Raw genomic sequence first — 24,777 nt, forward strand, 5'->3', positions numbered from 1 at the left:
CGCAGAGGTTTTTCTGCAGCCCGTCAGGGGAGGTAAAATCATTGTAAACTCTCTTTTTTAAAAAATTAAAAAGAAGAAGAAGGTTTTAGCAGTTTCTAGAAAATGAACATCCCCCCCCCCCGCCCTTCCGGGAGAAGGAGGGGGTTGATAAGAAACTAGCTCAGTTTGGGTTTTGTTTGTATGGAGTTGCGCAAGTGTTTATATCTCACGGTTATTAAAGCTGCGAGTATTTTCTTTAAAATAATTCTGTCAGCATCTTCCTAAACCGAGTACAGTCAATGGGGCAGAGAGTCACAGGGTGTGTGTGAAATGGGTTCAGCTGCAGTTCTAGGAGGGCCCTTGACTGCAGGAGAATTCTGGGAGTTTAGTTCGGACATCGGCCTTCCCCCACTTAGTGCCACCCCAAGGTTTAACAGCCACTTTGTAGCCTCTGTAGCCCGATTCATATATTAAGGAAAGACTATATCAGGGATTGGGGCCGCGGTGGCTTAGTGGTTAAGACGCTGAACTGCAGACCAGAAGGTCGGCAGGACAGCAGTTCGAGACCCGAGTGCTGCGTGTCGGAGTGAGCTCCTGTCTTCAGTCCCAGCTTCTGCCAACCTAGCAGTTCGAAAGCAAGGAACTGCAAGTAGATAAATAGGTACCGCCTCGGCGGGAAAGGTAACAGCGTTCCGTGCACCTCGGTGTTCAGTCATGCCGGCCACATGACCACGGAAGCATCTTCGGACAGCGCTGGCTCTTCAGCTTAGAAATGGAGATGAGCACCACACCCTAGAGTCGGACACGACTGGTTGGGGACACCTTTACCTTACCTTTATATCAGGGATGCAGAACCTCAGGTGCGTGGGCCAATCCACCCATCGGGGTTCCTCAGATGACCACGCCCCCTTTCCCACAACCACCCAGTGCTTGGTGGTTTCCCAGCATTTGTACAGTTTTTGTCCCATTTTACAAGATGGAAACGCTTCTCCTAACGGATGGGCGAATCTGTTGGCTGCACTTTCTCCTGCATTCAGATTGTTAAAGCTTCAAGTTCTTTTTCTCCTGAACATGAAGAACTTTGCACGTTTGGGCGAATCCTTATCAAAAATGCACTGAAACAAATCTGCACCAGCCAGATTCAATAGGTACATCTATTCCCTGCATAGAGAGGACCACGATACTGCCTGCTACATTGTTGTTAAAGAGGAGGTGCCTGCTCTGGATTTTCTAGCCATTAGTGTAGGAAGACAGTCAGAGCCAGGATTGGGCCAAACAACAGGATGGTGTGACTTCCAGGTCATAGTCTGAAGGCACATGAGACAGCCACCTTGCTGAAGCTAAGCAGGTCTGGGTCTGGTCGGTGCTTGGAGGGGAGACCACCTGGGAACCGCATGCAGCCACCTTGAGTTCCACAGTGGAAGAATGGTGGGGTACAAATGTAATGTTATGAATAAAAACCAAAATGGCAGTTGAACCTTACTTCAGCACTGGTGATAGGACAGCATCTTCCATCACACCTGAGAGCAGCGGACTTGTTGACTGAGCACAGGGCAGGCCTCATGGTACACACAGCTCTGTCCAATGACAGAGGGCAACAGTTTGGGTGGCTGCCTCCGTCCACACCCCTAGCACCCACCATCTGAGGCAGCTGCCTCACACTGCCTAATGGTAGGGCCAGGCCAGCTCTATGGGCAACATTTGTTGATGGCACTTCTCACTGCTTCATTGCTTCAGTTTTTTATGTGTTTGGTTTTTTAAAAAAAAATCTGTATTGTAGTACTGTGGTACTGTTTGATTATGTCATGAAAACAACGCTTGGAAAGTTATTTTGAATGGCTGGATGTAAACCCCTTAAAATAGGAAAAAGAAGCTAAAAAATAAAATAACCTAAGCATTTTTAATTAATTAATTACACTTGTATATCACTCAACAGATGAAGCTCTCTGGTTCGCAACAATTAAAACCACAAAATGCACCAAAAATTACAATATAAAATGTAAAAATTTACAATTACAGTATAAAAGTACAAACCAAAATAAAACGTAGCAGCAATGCGGAGATTTAAAATACAATACCAGATTTAAAACAACAGAGCTAATAGAGTAAAATGCCTGGGAAAATAAAAAGGTCTCGTTCCCCTGGCTGGCGCTGGAAAGAACACAAAAGGTCATTTTAAGTGAGGTGTTCATTATAAGAGGTAAAAGCTTCTGAATGTTAAAAATAACTGTCTTTATTCCAGTTGTATTTCAGATGCTAACAATTCATAAATACTAACGTATGCATAAAAACCCTTGGCTTTAATGAGCAGTTTCTTGATGTTCTTGCTGGTTGTGAGGGAATCACAGGTGTTTCTTTGTATTGCTTTGAAGCCTCACCTAGCCAGGAGTGTTGGGTGCAGTCTTGTGCTGGTGGGGAGAGTGGAATTTATTTATTGCATTTATGTCCCACTCTTCATCCAAGGAAGTCAAGCTGCCATCCCTGGTTACCTCTCCCAAAGTTTATCCTTACAACATGTGGGCCTGTCAGACAACCAGGAACCATGCAGCACCACACGGTTCTGCTACCCCCCCCCCCAGTTACCAGGCGAGCTTACCTGAGTGGTTAGGGTGTATCCCAGCATCCTCTGCAGTGCAAACTGGCTCCAAACAGCCATTCCAGCATCCCAAATGGCTGCAGAACAAGAGAGAAAGTCCACAGCTGCTAGAGCAACGCCTGCAGTAGCGGATGCTTCAGCCAGCGGAATTTTTGGTCACAGTCTGGAAGTCCCCCAGAGCCCGTTCAAGCCACTGGGGAACCTGCCAGACAACATAAGCCTCCCCAGGGGCCCTTAATCCTTTTGCAGGGGGTGGTTACCCAGGGTGGCTTAGTAACCACGCAGAACGTGGTTTTCTCCCCCCATACGACAAGCTAAGCTACTGTGGTTACCGGAAATTCCCCAATCACCATGGCTTAGCGTGACGTCTGCATAGGCCCTCTTTCTACCTCTGTAAACCTCAGGGTTCCTCCAAGCATGCTGTTTTCAGCAGCCCCATTGTGACTCCCATCCCTGTCAGCTCTTGCCATCTGCGTTTGCTTGTAGTGTTGGGAATATCACAACCTCATTGGCAAATTACAGGGCAGTGTCATAGTTAGTTAATTCATGGGTGTTTGGGGCATAGCTAGCCTTAGGGTCTCTATAGCCTACAGTGTGTTTTCCTGCTCCTCCCCTTCTTTCCTCCCTCCCTCCCTCGCCCTGACCTCCTCCACTGCTGAGGGCATGCTTGTGTTTGCTCTCTCGCTCCTGCCGATGTTACAGAACACAAATGGACCGAACTAACTCTTTTTGGAACTGTATGCTGTACCTGCATCTTATATGCGAGGTTATATTGTGAGCGAACTGTTTTTATCTTTCTTGGCTAAAGAAGAGTGTGGTCTCTTTTTTTAGCCTTATGTACATGAGGGACAGGTAAACGCGCATGCTGTTGGCAGAAGGTCAACGATACAACGGTGATACACTTGACGAGGCTGAGCTGTGTGAAATCCTAGCTGACATAGTATGCTTTACCCTGGATAAATCACACTGGGTCAGACTGGGACCCATAGACTCTGGGTCAAAGGAATAAGAAAGCTTGCATTTATTGCAGGAAATACATGTTGTATAGGAGGGTCCCCAACTCAAGATGGAGGGAGACCCAAAGAGATGTCTCCTCTCTGAGAGGCAAGAGCATGAAGAAGTAGGAAGTGAGATCAGTAACCCTAAGATTATCAATTTACCATGGGAAGAAAGGTCAGCACAGATCAGAGGTTAGTCTAGGAAGCTTGGAGGTCCTCGATCTATTCCCTCGCCACGAAGACACATCTGCCTTTCTGTTTTCTCTTTGAAGCTAGCTGAGTTGCACCCACACTTCCAACACGTTCTGTTTTGCCTTTTTTGTTTTTCTCTGCTATGTTGCCTTTCTAACAGGACACATCAATACCAAATAATCCCATCACTTAGAGGGAGTGATAACGCTACTAAACATGGAGATACCCCGCAGCCATCATGAATACTATCTGTTGACAGACCATGAATCCTCCCCCGTGAATTTGTCCCTTTTAAAGCTTGGAAATAATGAATCTCTTTTGCCCAATTTTAATTTGAACTGAACAAAATGGACTAGCTGATTAATCGATGAAAATCTTGCAGCCCCAGTAAGAGCAAAAGCACCTATGGTTGGAAGTTGGCCATGGAGTTTTGTGTGTGAGAGCAAAGGCAGAATTGTGTGTCCGAGCAATCCTGAAATCAGTGTCAAAAATATGTGTTGGAGCAGAAAAGACTCATGGCAGCAGCAAAGAGCAACAGCAAATGTTCTTCCAATTAAAATCAGAAGCCTTGTATAGGTGCTTGCTTTGTCCAAATGTGATGCACGGCGGTGGTTGGTACGTACCTTGGAAAAATGAAACTGCTGTGTAGGATAATAAGGAGCTGTAATGGCCATTAAGCCCAAACACTTGTTTTCCAATTCCATATTTAACAATTAAAATAATTAACACAATGTGATCAGAGACCCGTGATTATGCTATGGTCACAATAAGCCCCTTGACATCCTGCCAAACTTGCTTTGCTGAGCAATTCTCCAAATTGTGCAAAAGAAGCGGATAAAATTCTAGACTGCTCCTTAAAGATCCCTGCATGTAGTGAACTAGCCTATCAGGTCCAGAGAGCTATGGTAAATCTCTCTCTGCTATTTTACAAATTATAGGCGGGGGGGGGGGGTTGCTTTGTTATGTGAGGAAGCGTTGAAAAATAGCCTTCCCCGATTACAGGAGTTTGTTCCCCCCCCCCGCCCCCAACATAGCTGAACATTTAAAAACGTGACTTTCTTGGGAGAGCATTCAAAAAGATGATTAATGGAAGGGTTTTGTTCTTCATATGGGGAGAATTCAAAATACGACTAATTTTCCGGTTTTATTATTTTTACATGGAGGGGAGCATTCAAAACTATGACTCCCTAATTGCAGGGGGCATTTGTTTTTACATGGGTGAATATGCAAAAATATGACCTTTGTACATGAGCATTCAAAACCATGAGTCTCTTGTTGCAAGGTGTTGTTGTTTTCACGTGGGGGAGCATTCAAAACCACAACTCTCCACCCGCTTTGAATGGTACAAATCCAGTGGTGCTCTGAAGTGGTACTGAACAACAGCCAGAGTGGAACAAATAGTAGAACAAGTCCTGCCATTTCCTGCTGAGTAAGCTGTGCATTGCCTCTTGTCGGGTTAAAGTGAAAAATTCCCGAACTGGGAATGGGTCAGGTTCATTTGGGCTAGGAAGTACATGTTCCCCATTGGCCAGGGATGTGTCACTCATGTTTGCTATGCCCTGAGACTTTCTGCTAGGCTCACTGGAACTGGGGTGCATCTCCTACGTCAGGGGTAGGATGTAGACCCCCCATCCCCCAACTTTTTTGCAGCATCCGCCACTCCCAAATTGCCACTGCTGCCCCAGTGCACTTTCGCTTTAAAACAAAGTGCATGAGGAGCGCATACCTTGATTTGATGCAAAATCGCACTCTCCCAGGGCTTCCGGGAATGCTATTTTGCATTAACATTGGCTCTCGAACCCTCTGAAGTGGCCCCCTGCTGTCCTATGTGTGATAGCGAACAACCTCTCAGTGATGAGTGGTAGGCTGCCTCAGCTACCCATTGCTGGCTCTTGGATTTTGGGGAGCCTCTAGAAAGACACCTGTGAAGGTTTCAGGCCGACAGAGGCAAAGGGCAAAATCGGGTGATATCACAGGTGCTAGCCAGTAGGTGCCCACCAAAGTGAGTTTTTCCACAGCACCTAGGAAACTTGCAGGACAGAACAAACAAAAGGTGGTCTTCATGGCATTTCAAACCATCTCTGCCGTGCTTGAAACGGGGTGCCTTCTTTGCACCCGTTCAAAAATTGCTTTCTCATGATCGGGCATGTTTATAGGAGGCAGGGTCTGCAGCTCTACCCTGGAACTCTCAGGCATCTGCCACGGAGTCAAATTGAGGTGTCAGTGCCAAGGTGAAGGAGCTGCTCCTTGCGCTTAGCACGTAGAAATGTACACTGTGCCATTGCCATGGGGGGGGGGAGTTTAACCATGGGCTGGAGAGGAGGGAGAAAGAGGGGAAAGGGTTGCTTCCCAGACCTTGGGGGCACTAAGCAGTGTGGGACATGTTTTATTGCTCTATAATTAACGAGAATGCACTCAGCCTAACAAAGCGGTCTTTCTGAGCATCCTCAATGGACTAAGACTTGCAAGCCAGAGACAGATCACTTGCAAGGTGAGGTGATTATGCGCGAGGTGGGGGTTCTCCTCTCCGCAGAGGTCCAGAGCCTTTGATTTTTTGGGATGCAGTAGACAGAGGTGGCTTTGTCGCCCAGATCGTGCTCTGGGACAACCACACTCTCTCATGGAGATGATGGGGACCCCCTCTCCCTTACAATACAATCCAGCATGTTGGGGCCATTACTACAGGCTCCAACTGTCCCTATTTATCAGATAGTATCTGATAAATCTTGTGCTGTCAAGGCAGGCTTTGGGAGCAGACATCCGAGGATCCCCGGAGCAGAAGCCTCTCCCCCCCCCCCCCCGACAAAGGCTGGACAAAACTGCCAGTTTCATTTTCTCCCATAATCAAATTTTTCTCCCTCTGTCATAATACTGGAACCCAAAGGGGTCCTCCCAAGAAGCTGATCGTTAGGAGATACAGGACAGATTAAAGGAAGTATTTCTTCACAGGGCGCTTAGTTAAACTTCCACAAGACGTAGTGATGGCCACCAACTTGGACAGCTTTGAAAGGGGGTTAGACAAATTCCTGCAGGAGAAGGCTACCGATAGCTACTTGTCCTGATGGTTATGTGCTACCTCCGGTATCAGAGGCAGTATCCCTATGCACACCAGTTGCTGGGGAACATGGGTGGGGGGTGCTCTGGCACTCCTGCCCTACTTTGTGGATTCCTAGTCGACAGCTGCTTGGCCACTGTGGGAACAGGACGCTGGACTAGATGGACCCTTGGTCTGATCCAGCAGGGCTCTTCTGAGGTTCTTACATTCTCACCCATCTGCAGCAGCAAAATTTAATAGGTCCACCCATGCCCAGCACAGAGAGGCCCATGTTGTGCCTATCTGACATGTAGCTGTTAAAGATGAGGTAGCAAGCCCACTTTAGCCCTAAGAAGGTTGAATACACAAGGGGTCAAACCCAGACTGTTAAGAGCAAAGCACACAAACTCTGGATGGATGGATGAATCTATCCCTTTCAGTTTCTCCTACACTCATTTTTAAAAAAAAAATTATCAAGTTCTCATTGTCCCGGATATGAGAAACTTTGCGAATTTGGGTAAATTCTCTAAACTATGCCCTGGGATATGTGGCCTGAACCGCTGTGGTCAGAGGCATCCATCACCATCCCTGAATTGCACCCCCAGTTCCTCTCTTCTGTCCATATTCCAGCTCCTAACTTCATTCTTTTACCTTCCCTCCCCACAGCATGGATGTCCAAGGGGATTATGATCCATCTGATGCCACTGGGTTCATCAACATCAACTCCCTTAGGTTTGTATCGACATTCTTGTGGGGCGACGTTTGCAGCCACACATTTCATTCCAGCTTTCGGTTCTGAGACGTTCTGCCGATCATACAGCCCGTGCTTGTGGGGAGGACAGGGCGTAAGCAAACCCTTCAAATGGTTACTTTTAAAATAAACTGTAGCAAAGGCAATTGGTTCAGCCTTGCTCTGGAGTTTCAAAAAACAAAACGCCACACCTGTGTTGAATTTGGAAACGTTTCATACGTTCGGAGTGGCAACTGTTTTCAAAATTCATTTTTGGATATTTAAAAAAAGGTTATGTCTTGTAGATTTTTAATTTTTTTTTAATGAGACGACGTTAAACATCACCTTGTCGAATTCAGCAGCTAGGATCCAAAGAACAGTACACAGGGCAGGGGCCCACTGACAAGAACCCCCCGGACTTGCTTCTCCTCTTCACCATTGCAACCTTCCTGTTCATTTGCCTGTTACTCTGGACCAGACAATGATGGTGGTGGTAAGGAGCAGCAGATACCATGGCCTACTTGCCCTCTGGTTCTCTGCCGGTCGAGCAAGCAAGCAGGAGCAATGATGAGGAAGAGGAGGGGGAGCAAGAGCCGCTGACAACACTGGCGGTGAGAAGGCTGAGGGAGGGGGCCCACTTTCTTTATGGTCGCTGTCGTATAGCAATGGATGGATCGGCCGGCGTGCGCATTTTCACAGTGTGAGGTCCGCTAGGATCACCAGCGGCGGGAGGATGGTGATGGTAACTATGGAGGGGGTGGCTACAGGAACCGTGCAGTGCTGCGTGGTTCCCAGTCATGTGATGGGCATGCACCTCGTCGTTCCGCTAACCCGCCCCTCTGTAGTTACCCTAGTCAGCCACCCCCCATGCGCATCTGAACAGGGCCACTGAGTCCTTCCTGGACTGTACCACTTTGGAGTGCAGGTGGGGCATCACATATTCCCTAATAATGAAAGATCCCCAGCACACAGAAAATGAACGTATCATGGAGAGGGCTTTGCTAGAACTGTCTCCCTGATTTGCTAGTTTTCTACATACAGGGAGTAGCCCACCAACACATCTATGAATCCCAGAAAAGAGAGAATCAAATGTCCATAACCATTCAGTCACTGAACTTCCCAGCCACAGAAAACCCAGCTAATTAACACCATCTGCAGTCATCCATTTTGTCTGGTTTTTACTTATCTGTCACCCCCTCATACTCCCCCCGCTTTAAAAACCATGAAAAGAATGATACATTTACATAATGCACTCTCCCTCCCAAGCCTGTTAACTTCTTTGTTCTGTGCGCTAACGTATACCGGTTTATTCCCTTAGATTAATTACATAACGATCAAGTGTTTAGGATGATGGGGAGGGAAAAATATAGGAAACTCACATATCTTGTTAAATGCACATTGTGATCCCCCCCCATTTCACCTAACTTAATTGCCTCAAATTTGCCCTGTATTAACATTAATTCATAATTAATTTTCTGTTCTCTTCCTTTGATTTATAGGCTGAAGGAATATCATCGGCTTCAGCGCAAGGTCAGCTCGGCCCAGAATTAATGGCAAGCAGTGGGGCTGTGGGCTCTTCTCTGCGCAACTCATTACCCGCATGCTTTTATTAATTGTGGTCATAATTAGTAACTGTTACTCATCCCCCCCCGAGTCCAAGGATTGTATGATGGTTTTGTTACGCTCTTCAATGGCGCATAAAATGGGATCGAGAAAAGGTGGTCAGTGGAGAGGGGTGCGCGCCCATGTGTTTGTGCATGAAGACGTTATTAAATATCCATTATTTCTCACCTAATGAGTGGGACATTCTTCCATTTTGTTTTATGTTGTGTACGGTTGTTTGTTCTTCTGGCCAAGCTGTTTGCCAAGCTAGTCTTTGTAATTCCATGGGAGTTTAAGTGCATCTGAAGGACACATAATTTTTGTTGTGTATTTTTATTAGCAGAAGGCAAAAGAAGAGGCAGCTCCGGACTCTGCTGAAACCATCTCTCTACTTGTAGAACACTAAAGGGAAAATGGAGGAATGAAAAAAAAATAGTTCCCTTTTTATCACCATTATGAGCATTGCTTTGTCTTTGCCTTAGTTGCCACAAGGCCTGGTTTTATATCCCATTTTCTTTTCTTTTTAAGTCCTTCTATCAAAAGAAATGTCTCATTTGGCATTTCCCCCTCCCCCCTCTGGATGCTGTCAATTGGAAGAAGAAAAATTCAAGGTAAACAGGGCAGAGAAAATGAAAAGGAGAGAGAATGCAGAAGGGGGGATATGTGGAATTTTAAAATGTTGGGTTTGCAGTGCCATCACCAGCAGACTTGAAAGTGTTCTAAAAGACCAGCTAGAACTTAAAGGGAAAGCCAAGTAAAGTTTTCTCACCTGTGTTACTGCACGATGCAAAAAAAAAAAAAGCAGGGAGACAAACCTTCATCCTACTCAGAAGGTGGTGGTCTAGCTGTTCATGCATTTTATCTCTTGATACCTTACGGCTGAATGTATGAACTGAGGCCATCTAAGGACCATTAAGCAGTCAGAGACATACACAACCCAGTAGCAGAATCAAGCAGGGGTCCAAGGACAATAGCACGGCAGTTCAACCACAAGGCATGAGAACCTGGTGAGAAACTTTTCCAGCAACTAATGAGTGCTGACTGAAGGCTTTTAACCACAAAGGTTGCTGAGACCCACCCAGGCTCAGCTGTGGTCCATTAGAGCTCTCTGGCCAGAGCCCTACTCAAGAGGAGTCACTTTCTCCCAAGGAGACCATCTTTGTTGGCGAGCACTCCTTCTTACAGGAGGCCTACTGGCTTGTCGCTTGAGGCAATGATGCTCGTTGGGGGCCAGGGGATGGTCAGCCTTGTCCTCAAAGCCAAAGCCCCCTCCGCCTGAGAGGGAAGGACCTGCAGCGGTCTCCCCGGAAGGCCCAGGCTCCTCGTGGCCTGGTGCCAGAGGCTGATCTAGTGTGTCCTGGGTTTCTGAAGGCTCTAGTTCCTGCCATGGTCCCAGGTGTCCTGCTGCCACCAGAGTCATCCTCAAAGGAGGAGCCACAACCATAAGAGCACTAGCCAGGACAGTCTGGGACCCTCAGGGGTGATGCCTTTGAATCTGCCTCCTAGAGAGGTGGAGAGTTCGGCTTCTGAGGCAGAGGAAGACACTGAGCCGCCACGTAGCCCCCGAGAACGCCGGCACCATAAGGTCCACGACAGAAGGGTTGCCGGGCGAAGGACTGCTCACTGGCTGAAGAGGACTATGCATGAGGTGGGCCCTCCTCATGAGGAGGACATCTGACAAGCCTCCAACAGGAAACAGCTGAGCACCGGGTGGGGCTGCAGTAGCTTTAGCTGTCTCACTGGTGACTGGAGAACTGCTGGAAACAAGGTCTCTGCTAGTTCTTCTTGTATGTGCTACCTTGCCTCCTGTGCCTTGCGATGGATGTCCCATGCTACTGACCCTGGACTGTTTCTTGACCCTGCTTCTGAACTGAGTAACCTACCTGACTAATTTATCATGCCTATTACCTGGCCTGTTATCTTAGAATCATAACAGAATCATAGAATCCTATGGTTGGAAGGGGCCTACCAGACCATCGAGTCCAACCCCCTGCTCAGTGCAGGAAGCCAGATTCCCAGGCGGTCTCCCATCCATGTACTAACCAGGGCTGACCCTGCTTGGCTTCCGAGATCAGCCAAGATCGGGGGCATCCAGCCCTTTGCTTGACATCATAGAATCATAGGGTTGGAAGGGGCCTACAAGACCACTGAGTCCAACCCCCTGCTCAGTGCAAGAAGCCTGATTCCCAGGCAGTCTCCCATCCTAGTACTAACCAGGGCTGACCCTGCTTGGCTTCCGAGACCAGCCAAGATCGGGGGCATCCAGCCCTTTGCTTGACATCATAGAATCCTAGGGTTGGAAGGGGCCTACAAGACCACTGAGTCCAACCCCCTGCTCAGTGCAGGAAGCCTGATTCTCAGGCGGTCTCCTGTCCTAGTACCAACCAGGGCTGACCCTGCTTGGCTTCTGAGATCAGATGAGATCAGGTGCATCCTGCTGTTGCCTGATCCTTGTCGCCTGCCTGCGTTCTGACTGCTGCCTGGATTTTGACCACTCCTGTCCTGCCTTAGCCTAAACGTCCTTGGACTGAAATCTGCACACTTGACAGTTTGCTTGCCAAATTGGCTATTCTGTTGCAGTGCTCCCTGTATTTGCTTGCAAAGAGCCAAGACTCAGTCTTGAGTAGGACAGTTCCTCCTCTGAGAAAGATTAATCTAACGAGGGCATGACACTGGGGGGGGGGGGACAGGGTCAGGAGTCAGCACGATTGGGACTGTATAGGCAGGGGGGTGCTCCTTCATACCAAGGTCATGGGCCAGTCCCATGTGGGAGCAGAAAAAAAACGAGGGGAAACCAATAGGGCACTGCAGGAGACTGAGCTTGCAAGCAGTAGTTGTATCACTCAGAAATGCAACCCCACGAAGAATGGTCTGGGGCGGTTGGGGGGGGGAGAGGAGGAAGAACGTTGCACCCCAGTGGGTCACCATCTGCAGCCTCATCGACACAGGCTGCTTCCACCACGGTGCCAGGGGCAGTTGGCTGCTGCGGGAGAAAGAGGCAAAGTTGGGCTCGCTCAGCAGTGTGCCAGGATGTGGGGACGAGGGGCAAGTCCACATACAAAATGCATGGCAAAGCCAGAGAGCGTGTTGGTGGAGGAGCTGGTGAGGCTGTGAGACTCTGGTCTGCCCACTGTCGACGCAGTGCAGGGAGGCCCTAGATTGCAGCTGATGGTGGTCACGTAGCCCTTTCTGAAGGCCACCAAACGGCTCAGCTGCAGCACGGCCCTCCTCAGTTAGGCAAGGCTGGTGTCGCGGCATAGTTGGGCACCTGCCAAGGGTCTACACCCCAGTAGGGACCCACCAACAAAAGCCCCCTGGATTTGCTCCTCGTCTTTGCCACTGCAACCTGCTTGTTCACCTGCCTCTCGCTCTGGCCAAGGCAACGACGGTGAGAAGAAGGAGCAGGAGATGCCACGGCCGACCTGCTCCCTGGCTCTCTGCCTGTTGAGCAAGCAAGTTGTAACAACAGAGGACCAAGAGCAGCTGGTGACAATGGCAGTGAGAAGGCAGGCTTACTAAGGGAGGGGGTCCACTGAGGGTGTCTTGCCCAAGGGCCCTCCAAAACCTGGAGCCGGCACTGCAGTCAGGTAATCTCGGTGGCCAAGCACCTAGGGAGGGTGAACAGACGGGCATATTCTAGAAATCGCAGATCAGGCTGCCAACTTCAAACCTGAGGTGCGTGCCATAGTTTAGCAGCAACTGGCATAACAGTCCAGTTGGAGGTCTGCAGCCAGGAACGGCTGCGCATTTTGGACATGATGTGCAACCCTGAGATGAAGGGAAATTTATCCGGCCACAAGACCAGCATGAGGTGGTGTGCTCTGTTGGTGGACAAGATGGAAGGAGACCCAGGAGAAGAGGCACGTGCCACCCACAACACACGTGACAGAACACCAAAGTATAATCTTATGTAATTATTGAGTACAGCAAATTCGAAGGAGAGGAATGTGAAACACAGAAAAACAAGAACGAGCAAGGACTGGATTCGAAATCATCAATTTTCTTAAGAGGAATGGCATATTGTATAGAACCACCTGCCTCCCAAAACTACAAGCCAAAGCAAGACACACAGAACAGAACCCAGACTGAAAAATACGGGTGTCGTGTGCGAATGCACAACCACACCAAGACACAAGGAATGAAGTTTAGATTACTGTTGTTCAGGGAATAATAAACTGAAATTCATTCAGGGTGCAATCCTATGCAGGTTTAGACAGGAAAGAAGCCCTACAACTCCCAGCGTGCTGTAGCCATGCTGGCTGGGAAATGCGGGCAGCTGTAGGGCTTTTTTCTGTCTACACATGCATAGGATTGGGCCCTGAATTAGAAAGGAAGAAATTTCAGAAAAACTGGTCAATACAGATGTTGATATAATGCAAAATATACTAATTAAAGCAAGAAACAGAAGGAAAATGGAACCAAGATGCACTGGGAATTTTTTTTTAAAAAAAGCTTTTTCCCACATTAATGGGAGGGGGGAGGCTCATTGGGTTAAACAGCCTGCCTCTCATTAATTTCTGCACAGAAGTAAGCAAAGAAAGACACAAATAGGGGAATAACAATGCAATATGATGATTAATGATTAAACACAGACACACAGAGAGACACAAGAAACACTGGAGGACAGTGAGGTCTAAATTAAAATAATGTATTTTTCCTAACTAGTGGAAGGGAGGACGGATTTGCTGCCTAAATTCTTCACAAAGACACATAAACAACACAGACTGAGAAAGTAACACAACCAAAAAAATAAGGGTATCAAGGAAAGATTTTTCCTTTCAAGAAAACTTGCGAGAAAGACTAATTTAATAATCGAGAAGGGGAAAGGATCTTGAAATCAGGAAGAAATGGACAATGAAGCCGCCCCACCCCACAACCCAACCCAGAACCTCAGACTTCCTATTTGCATGCTACAAAACAACTTATCAAGTGAGAAAAAGGAAGCCAGCAGGAACAGTTTTATGTAACTCACAATCCCTCCCCTAAAGCCTGGTGATTAGAAAGCCCCTGGTAAAAACTCCCCTTTGATTGGAAGATGGACCTGTCAGTCACTTAGCCATACTCCACACCTCCAACCTCTCCCCCGTCCTCTCTGTGTTTACAGAGAAACGAAACTTAAAAGGACGCTTTATTTAGTTTTGCAGACGGACAGCCTGTTTGCCTTTCTGAAGCCCAAATCTCACCGACGAAACTTCATGCTGAGTTCGGCTTTAGTAATGGTTGCTTCAGAGGAAAGGCTGCTTTGTCCTGGGAAGTCTCCCCTCCCCACTGTTTTGGGGAAGGGCCATAGGTCAGAGGTAGAGCTCATTTTTGCATGCAGCAGGTCTGTCCTGGATTCAGTCTCTGGGCAATCCAGGTATATCTGGGCAAAAACCCTGCTGGAAACCCTGGGGAGCTGCTGCCGAGGGATCCGATTCAGGATCTGCCTTCCACAAGAGGAAGGGATTTTCTGGGAGAGGAAAGGCTTCACTCCTGGCAGGACCCTCTGCCCAATTTGGGGGGATCTCCCCTACACCTCCAAAGCTCATCCCATTCAGCAGGGTCTCTTGACTCTCCGTGTAGCATTTCCAGAGGGCTGGAGGGGCTGCCTTGGAAAGGAGGGAGAGGAGAAGCCCCCTTCCATCAGTGCACTTGATCCAGTGTAGATCTGGATCCAGCCCAATTAGTGTAAACAGATGATGCAGAGCTAGGTGGATAAGCCTGATTCATTATCAGGCAGCTTCTTATGTGCCTAAAAGAAAAGCTAGGGACATAATAGGATTTTGCAGGCTAGGGTTAGAGGGAAGGAGTTGATAACACTAGCACAATCACCTAGTTGTGAGGGAAGTGAGGCGAGGAAGGTGAGCTGTCTGGGAGAATGCGGCTCAACATTTGGAGAGACACACACACCCTTCATGCACACACATGAAGGATGGGGCTGACCCAAGAATACACCCCATGATGATTCAGGTGCAGATGAGTATCAAGGAGGAGGAAGAGGAACAACAACAACAACAACAACAACTTGCGGAGAAAGAATACTTGGTCAAGTCTATGACACCCCATTTCTGGGAGGTCAGACCATCAAAGCCCTAATTGACTGACTAAACCGAAGTGGGACTTTTTGCTTTCAGGAGTGAGGTGAACTCTGTATAATAGGGATATTGTGGGCATCTGGCTAGTGCTCGAGGCCCAGCGAAAAATTGCCAGCTTAGCCCCCCAGACACCAGTCTGAATCGGGCAAGCGCAGGGATCCCCAATCCCTTACCGAGCCGCAAAATGGCGGCTCGGCATTTTTCATAAAGGCTGGTTTTATGCAAATGGCTGCTGTAAAGTAACCATTTATGCAAGGTTATAGGTGTAGATGGCCATTCACGCCTGCAATCATGCATGAATGGCCACTTTACGGCTGGCATTTGCATACCATCAGCCTTTACGGAAAAGGTCAAGCCGCCATTTTTATGCAAAATGGTGGCTCTGCGAGGGATTGGGCAGCCACTCACAGACTGTGTGGCAAACAGGGGTGGGCAGCCAGTGAGGGTCCAGTGAGTGATGCAAGACCCGGACCACGGTAAGTTCACCCATCCCTACACTATACCAGGGTGCAGAACCCCAGGCCCAGGGGAAGTATCTGGCCGTCTGGGGGTACTAATCCAGCCCCCTGGAGGTCCCCAGATGGCCCTGCCCCCTTCCCTTGTCTCCACCCCCTTTCCCCCAACCACTGATTGTTTGGTGGGTTTCCAGCTTTTGTGCAGTTTTGGAATGTGGCCCCTGAGGGCTTCTCCAAAACAGAATTCAGCCCTCGGGCTGAAAGAGGTTCTGCACCCCTGCCATATACTCACTGCAGTTCTGTAGCACTGTCAACTATGGGCACAGTCCTATTGGATCTGCCCTTGATGCTCGTATCCTCCAAACTCGATGGCTTTTGAGTATCCAGTGCAGAGCAGGAGGCGCGGTGGAGGCGATCTTTGCCTCGGCCGTGTCTCCTGCTCTGAGATTTAGCTAGACTGGCTTTTTTGCCCATCTAGCTATGGCATCAGGAAGGGGGGAGGGATGGAGTCTGGGAAGGTCTGGAGGTATGCCATACGCTGTCCCCTCCCTGCCCACTGGCACGCCCCCTTTCCCTCCTCTCCAAGATTGTCTTTGCAACCTTGGAGGGGCAGCCTGCAAAGTTCTCTCCACGCCAGCTGCAAGGGGGCAGGAGAGGGAGTGGGGAGCTCAGACTCCTTGGTTCGAGTGCTGTCTCTGACCCCAGATCCAGGAATCTGGACTGTTCTATGGCCCCCCAGATGCTATCTAGAGGCCATAGGATTGCTCTCTAAGAGAATAAGCTACTGTGTGTTAGAAATGACTCACCTTGCCTGATTTGGATGACTCCCATGAATGCTGTGTGCTTTGAGGAGCTGTTGACAATCAGAAAAACACTGCAAAGAAAGAATCTTGATGCACTTGTGTATATGATCACGCCATATATCGCTTTGTTTGCAGTGTATCTTGCAGTGTTACTGCAATCGTACATAGGATTGCATCGAGACTCTTTCCGTGCTGCACCTATGTGCTCTTGTGCATTGGTAAGACACCATGCAAAAGTATCTTGATGCAACCGTATATACCATCATGTGGAGTTTGCTTTTTTTCATGGTGTTCTAGCAATGTGGAATATGTGTTGGTAACATGCGGAGGGGCGTAGGTGCAGAGGAAAAGAACAAACCGAAACCTGTGGGTGATTGCACATGCTTTAATTCTGGAATTACTTGCGGTTAGTTTTTTTGGGAAATTCTACCAATTAAGAATTTAGGAGGAGAGGAACACAGAGCATAGCGGAGCCCATGCAGAATTAGGTAAATCTGCATTAAAATGTGAACTGAATGAATTTCTCCCCAGTCCCTAGTTGTGGGTGGCTGGTTGGAAAGCCAGGACACTTAAACCGATACAGAACTGATTTAAGGTTTAGAGCATCAATATGGCCTTTATCTGCCCACCTTGAAACATCTGATCGCAACCTCGCTGGTCCCCTTGTTCCTTTCGCTGTCAGCCAGGGGTACCTGCAACGGGCCGCTGTCGGCCCACCTTCCAGCTCCCACCTCGAGCTTGTTGTGTTGCCGGCAGGGCTGATCTGCACGCTTCTCAGGCTGGAAGGAAGGGGGTGCCTCTGGGGTCACTTTCAATCGATATCTCATCTACAGCCTCTCCTAGCGGAAGTGATAGCATATTGGAAGAAGGTAATGGCTCTGGTCTAGTGGAAAAGGCTAATCTTCCCCAGCTGTACAGGGTCTCTGCAGGTGGCCTCTGGCATCTTCCTCACAGCGCACTGCTGGGCTCCCCAACAGCACACCGAAAAAAAGGTCTTATTTTTCTTTAAAGATGTAGCAGCCCCATTTATAACTGTCTCCTTACTGTCGGGGGCTAGCTTGCAAACTTAGGTGGCACATAGGGAGTAGCACTGTCCCACGCGATGCAAGCCATCAAGCCAACACCTGCCTTTCACCCACAGATTGCGGCCCCGTTGGGTGTTTAAGGATCCCCTTCCCTCTTTTTTGCATTTTCCAGGAGGTGACAAAGCCAGGAGATTTAGGCAGTCCCTGGCCGCCTGCAGTATATAGCCAGTAAGCTGTAATCGGTTTGGAGGGTCATGAACCACATACCTCAAGCAGGTGGCAGGCAGTTCCCCTGTTTTTTTGTGGGGGGAGCAGGGGGCTGTATTCTTTTAACACTGGGTAGTGCAGGGAGCAAAGTATTTCATTTGGGCTCCCAAAGGTTGTTTGTTTTTTATCTATTTAAAGCATTTTGACCCCACTCTTGAGCCAAGAAACCTTTCCAGGGTGGCTTATGAAGATCAGTACCGTCTGTCCCGGCACTCAGGCAAACAATCTAAAAGACATGAAGCAAAAGGAAAAGTGCTTGGGAGGGCAGAGGAAAAAAGCAAACTCAGATGCTAGTTCTTGAAATGACAGGGTTCTTGACAGTGTTCTCTCTGGCAGGAAGTGGGAAGCAAACTCCTTACTGCTCCTCTTCCTATAGCTGATGGATGGGGCCAGGCTGGTCTCCCGCTTCCCATAATGTTCTTCCTGGGATGCAGGGGGATGCAGCCTCCTTGGTTCCTTGACCGATGGAAGAAGCCGGAGTGCACTGCTGTTCAGCTCTGCAGTCCCAGGGCAAAAGAACGGTTGAAACAATTCCCTTTGCTGGCTCATACCATCACCTAGAGTTCAGGTTCAACCAGTGACCAGGCAGATGCTGATGGGAAGCCCACAAACAGGACTTAAAGCAACAGCCATCCCATTCTTCTCAGCACCTGGTTGTCAGAGGTATAGTGCCCCTGTATATGGAGGTTTAGCTCTCCTGGCTAACTGCTGTGGATCGACCCATCCTCCATGAATTTACCTAGCTCTTTCTCTAGAGCCAGCTTCTCAGCTCAGGGCCGCCCCTCTCATCTTGTCACCCACCCATTTGCTCAGAAATTCAACTTCTGGGGACTGAGGGAAGAACTGAACCTTGAAGACCAACAAAACCGTGGGCATTTTACACTACACTTTCAGTTAAGGTGTTCTGTCCCTCTGCAAAAAAGAAAGAAAAGGCACACATAGGGAGAGTGATTTAACAAGGAAGAAACCGCCCTGTCCCTAGTAAATAAGGACAACTGAGGCAGACATTTTAAAAGTTCAACCAGTTAAACTATGTTCCATGAATTAACCAGGACTGGAGCCTAAAACACCAGTAAGCACCTGATTGTGCTGGGCTTTGCCTACGATCTGCCAGGTTCCATGTTGGGACCTATCAGCTTCTCACCTAACTGCCTAAAACCACCAGGTTCCATCCTGGCTTGCTCCTGACCGGCTAGATTTCTCTAGCCTCTTCACCCCTCCATTGCCAGGTCCTGTGCAAGCGCCACTCCCTCACCCAGTGTCAGGAGTGCCCTAGCTGCCTCTTGCAGTCCCCACCAAGGACACAGACGATGAGGATTCTTTCCAAGGCTTTATTCCTTTATGACTCTTTCAGATACTAATCACTAGTGACTAAGCAAGGAATAGCACTGGGGAAAGATAGCAGAATGGCCTAAGCTCCAGGTAAGGCAGTTGGTCCCTGTTTGAAGGAGAACCACAGGAAGACCCTGAACTTATGGGCTATGGAGAGATCCTCCCTCTTTCCCTTGGGTCCTCGGGACGCAACCATTGTTTTAGTTCTACACGAGCGGAGCACCTCCTTTCGGCACCCTCCATCTGTCGCCGCTCCCTGCATCTGCGCTGAGCGTCCAGCAAGCCCCGCTCCAGCGCTCTCTCACTGCCAGGGTCACTATCTATGCCAGGAATGCTGGCAGGAGGAATCTCTGCCAGCTGCTGTGCTTGTGAGAGATGAGCGAGCTCCTCTCCCACGGATTGCTGTTCCTCCTCAGAATCAGAACTGCTCTGGGGCTCTATGGGCTCAGTTTCCACCCTGACACCCAGTGCTGAGCGGGGCTCATATTTTTGAAACCCAAACTTGGCAACGTTACATGTGAAGAGTTGGTTTCGAGACCAGAAGTACCAGCACAGGAATGTGGGAGTGGAGAAGGCCTTCGCCTGGAAGCTGCAGGAGTTCTTAGATGCATTCTATAATATAACCTTAGCACGAGGGATGTCAGAGAAATCTGCAACGGAGTCAAATGAGTGCAGATTTCTATGAAACCGACTTGTCGATTCTGCAGTGGGTCAACTTTTTCCAAGTCGCATAGATTCAGTGGACTTGTGGACCATTTTTTTAAATTGAGTGTGTGTGTTTGTGCGCGTGCGCGCTAATGTGCATTACTACAAGTGCACGTTACCGCAAGTGGAACAAAATTCTCAGACATCCCTAAAAGAAAAATCAGATTCCATCCATGAGCAGACGATGGAATGAAAGACACCTCTCTGCACAACACAGACAGAATGGATTTAACAAAATCGTACATCCCTGCTTAGCGCTGATCTGGCACTACGGAGAAGCAGACAGAACAGTAGGGCCAAAATAATACTGTGTCTCTAGGGGGCACGTGTCACATGTCACTCCATGAGCAAAGGGATAACCACGCTGGGTCAAGGCAGTTGGAGACACCTCAGAGAGCAAAGCTTAGAACCTTAACATGTAATAAATAATGCATCACAACAGATAAACAGCCACCTCTAACACACTCTGGGTTAATTTTGTCCCCAGGGGCCCAGTGACGCCATTAAACCAGGAAAGAAAATCTGGAACAAGATATGACACCAAGCCGGGTCATGCTGAATACGTAGGAAGCCGCCTTATCCTGAATCAGACCTTGGGTCCATCCAGCCCAGTATTGTCAGCACTCACTGGCAGCAGCGGCTCTCCAGGGTTTCAGGCAGGAGTTTTCCCAGCCCTACCTGGAGATGCTGGGGATCGAACCTGGGACCTTCCATATGCAAACCAGGGGCTCTGCCACTGAGCTACGACCCCTCCCATGCCTACAAAGTGGCGTGGAGGTACCTGAAGCACAGTGTGGGCGGGAAGGAGTGGAGTTTCCCTACCCAGCGTTCACCCTCCTGGAAACTGTTTGGGGTTTTGTTTTTTAAAACATTTTCCTACCGGCAGAGATTACTTCTGGTCACAGAGCACCAATGGGAGAAAAACTTTTTAAAAAAAGAAAGACTGCAGGGATAAAACACATTTAGCTCTCCCTGCCTGTTCACCCATATTCATTCTTTCTTTCTTTCTTTCTTTCTTTCTTTCTTTCTTTCTTTCTTTCTTCATTTATTTCAGATACTTCCAGATGGAGAGCTCCTTTAACTAACCATCAGAAGGCATTGTGTAGCTAGCTATTCCATCTTTTCTTCCTTAATGGGTTTTTTTCAGGAAAGCAAAAAGACGGAAGAAGTGGTTACACTCTGAAAAAGACACACACACAAGGAAAAGATGATGGGGAGGGAAAAGGAAAATATAAGTAGATTTTCAGCAGGGCTAATGTCTCCTTCGTTCCTCCTTCTTTCCCGCAAGGCAGCTGATATCAGTTATCCTTGAGGGGTCAGAGAGTACCTAGTCAGTCTCTGGGGGCAGGTTACATGTCCTTTGTGACTAGCCACACCCTCCCATGGCAGCCATTTTGTGCTGGTGCCCAGGACAGTTTCTCAAATGGCCAAATATGCCTATGGGCCCAAAAAGGTTGTTACCTCCACCTCCCGCTTTAGAGAGATGCCTCATGCACAAAATTCTGGACAGTAAACCTAGCACACGAATGCAGCCGCATAGGAACCAACTGGACAGTCGAGGTGAGTACATAAACATCTCTAGAGATGTTTGTGGCCCTGGGTCCACTTCACACCCAGGCATAGGAGGGTTATTAAATGCACCCAGCTTGGTTGAAAGACATAAGAATTCCCCTGTATGGTCCTGAGTCTTTAGCCGAAAGCTTCCCAGGCTGCGGAGGGGAGATGGTTTCCTTTGTAAACCTCTTAACAAGGTGGCTTTGTCTAAACATTTAACAAGGATCCGCCTCGCATCCCTCTCGGGGAATTTCCCAAAGCTGTCGCTGGGAGTGCTGAAAGGGGCCATTATTCCTCCTCGATGGTACTCGCCATCATGGGAACAACCTGAGGGAACAGGACGGCCGGGACCACAAACCAGCGAGGGCAGACAGGCATAGCCGTTACAAAAGGCTGCCCCGAGGGGACAGGGCCTCAAAGCTGGACCGCAGTCAGGGAAGACAAGAGACCTACACAAGGAGTCTCGGAGGAGAGCTGAAGCGGCGATCCCATCTGGTCACTCAATAGTGGTGGTCAGTTGGGCACTTTGCAGGGTTTCCTCCTGCCCACCCCATCTCCCCCTCTACCCTAATTGAGAACGAGCTTAAATGTCGAGGAGGCCACCAAAAGGACAGGTATGTTTTGTTGGCCTCTGGTAACCATAGACACTGGTGACCCCTGGCCTCTCTCTTTACTTCGGCTCTCTTTAGGAAAGGGTACAAGGGGAGGTCACCGAGCTGACCTCTTGGGTTACATGAGATGCTCACTTAAGAGTTGACATCATCTGCCCCACCACCATCGTTGCCCCAACAGCCTCTTTGGGTCATGCGATAATCCGAGAGAGAGCAGGGCTGGTATTACATGTCTTCCAAGACTCTTAATTCGTTTGTTAAATAAACATCTCCGCCCATTCTACCTTACTCCCCCTCCCCATGCCTGGAAGTCCTTCCCAGAACATGGCCATGGGGGTGCTACCTCTTCCTCATGTTCCCTCCTCAAAATCTGCGCCCTTCCATGAAGCCTTTAGTTTTAGCCTTTCAGTCCTCCTCCTCCAGCCAAAACGAAGCCTCACTGAGAGCTAATGTAGTGTAATGCCTAAGACGCCAAGCTGTGAATGTTGAATTCTGCTCATTATGTGGTCTTCGGCGAACCATTCTTAGTCTGAGTGCCTGCCCCCTCACACCATAATAGGGGGACAATAACTGAAGGCAAAAGGAGAAGGGGACGGCAGAGGATGAGATGGCTAGATAGCATCACCGATGCAATGAATATGGACTTGAGCACGCTCCGGGAGAGAGCGCAGGACAGGAAGGCCTGGCATGCTATGGTCCATGGGGTCAGGAAGAGTCGGACACGACTGAACGACTGAACAACAACAACACTAATCTACCTTACAAGGCCGTTGTAAAAGATACCTGAGATGTGCATGACATTCTTTGAGTGCTCTAAAAGTGCAACCCTAGAAAAAGTCCCATGCTGGCTGGGGAATGCTGGGAATTGTAGGGCCTTTTTCTGTCTAACAGGCATAGGGTTGTGCCCTAAAGCACTATACTAGTTCTTTATTACACATAATTGCATTTGATCAAGGACTTTCTTTGTTACCTTTATCTTTCCCTCTCCTGCCTCACTAGCATTTAGATTGTAAAGTTCTTGGCACAAAGACCTGACTGCTTAGGTATACAGACATAGCTCTGTTTAAGTAGAAAAATTTAGGAGGCCTTAACTTCACAGCCTGTTTGCAAGCTGAGAAAGGTCCTGCTCTGGTTTGGCAATATGTTCTGGGATGGGGTGGGAGGGTGGGTGGAGAGGCTGTGTTTCCTCAGCCCATCTTCCTGGCTATGACAGCCATGCTTCTCTTCCCCATGTTAAACTCAATTCAGAGTGAGGGCAATGCTTCCTGCTCCTGTCCTGAATTGGCTGCTTGGCATTGTCACAAAGCCAATTCAGAGTGAGGGCAGCGATTGCTGCTCTTCCTCTAAATGGGTGGATGGACACATAACTGTGATGTGATCTCTGAATGGCTGGGATTGTGATTCCAGCCAGTCAGAGGAGGAGGAAACAGCCCATTCCCCTTTTGAGCAAGGTTTTGACCTGGGTTCCTCAAACCCAAAGTACAAATTAGGTGGAAGATGTGGCCACTCTCAACCTCAAAGCTCCTCCCAGAAAGGCTCAGTTAAAGAAGACACATGCGGTAATGAATTCATTGATACATTTTGTGACAAATTGTGCTGGGTTTTTCCCCTAATGCCATGTAGCTGGATAAATTAATGTGTATTGGGAGATAATTTGGACACAGCTTACTGTGGAAAGCGGCATATACGCTAAACGTAGACTTTATGTCATCATGCTCAGATTTTGTACTTGTCTGCTCTGCTGGCCTCAGCCATTGACGTGTTCGGCATCCTCTCTTGCTGCGAGCAGTAATGTCTGGAGGGGAGCTCAGCAGCCATAGGCTAAGATGGGAGGTGGGGTGGTTATTTGCTGCAACCCCAGAAAAAGGCTTTCAAGTGGGAAGGTGGCCCCGCTCCTTTGCTTCCTCCGCTCCCCCAGCCACATGATTCAACTTTATCCCCAGTGGTAAAGCCCATACTTTGCATGCAGAAAGCTCTAGGCAGTGCCAGGTCCAGATTTTGGGGGGTTCTTGGCCAAGGCACCCACAGTGCCCCCCACCCTCAGTGAGCCTACTCCTCACCTCCATGGTCACCAGCTGTTCTTGGTTCTCCTCCTCTTTCTCCTCTCTGCTCCAACTTGCTCGCTTGGCAGGCAGAGAGCCAGGGAGCAAGGAGGCATCTCCTGCTCCTCTTTCACTCCACCACCATCATTTGGGCCAGAGCAAGAGGCAAGAGAGCAAGCCGGTTGCAGTGGGGAAGAAGAGGAGCAAGTCCAGGGGGCTCTTGTCAGTGGGCCCCTACTGGGGGTGGGCCCTTGACAAGTGCCCAACCATGCCTACCCTTGACACTGTTCCTGGTCCTAGGCTTGATCCCTAGCACCACTAGTTAAATGACATCTGGGAAAAGACCTTGGGGGAAAGCCATAGCTTGGGGATACAGCATGCGCTTTGCATGCAAAAGCTTCCAAGTCCAATTCTCAGTGTCTCCAGGTAGGGTTGGGAAAGACTTCTGTATGAAACCCTAGAATGCTGCTGCCAGTCTCTGTGGACCATACTGACTTAGATCGACCAGACTTGGGATTAGGCAGTTTTCTGTGTTTCCTCGGACCAGCTTGTATGAATTGGGAGGGTCCATAGCTCAAGTTTTGAGCGCATGTTTTGCATGCCAAAGGTTCTAAGTTTGATCCCCAGCATCTCCAGGTACAGCTTGGAAAGGCCCCTTCCTGAAACTCTGGAGAGCTGCTACTGCAGGTCAGTGTTAACAATACTGGGCTAGATAGACCAGTGATGTGACTTGGTACATTGAAGTTTCCTGTGCTCACCTGCCTGCTTAAGTGATAAT

General features: G+C 48.7%; 1 protein-coding gene across 1 annotated transcript in view; it reads left to right on the forward strand.

Annotated features, from left to right (window-relative positions):
• The window catches only part of ASS1 (argininosuccinate synthase 1), a 115,850-nt gene extending 106,267 nt beyond the window's left edge, over window positions 1-9,583 (forward strand). The window contains exons 14-15 of the mRNA XM_084821334.1: window positions 7,466-7,531; window positions 9,029-9,583. Of these exons, the coding sequence (XP_084677460.1) occupies window positions 7,466-7,531; window positions 9,029-9,080 (118 nt within the window). The 3' untranslated portion in view covers window positions 9,081-9,583. The remainder of the gene's footprint in view (window positions 1-7,465; window positions 7,532-9,028) is intronic.
• The last annotated feature ends 15,194 nt before the right edge of the window (window positions 9,584-24,777 follow it).

The sequence above is a fragment of the Heloderma suspectum genome, chromosome 14 (assembly GCF_057233095.1).
Source record: "Heloderma suspectum isolate Gila_16-S chromosome 14, 16-S_ref, whole genome shotgun sequence".
NCBI classification, from domain to species: domain Eukaryota; kingdom Metazoa; phylum Chordata; class Lepidosauria; order Squamata; family Helodermatidae; genus Heloderma; species Heloderma suspectum.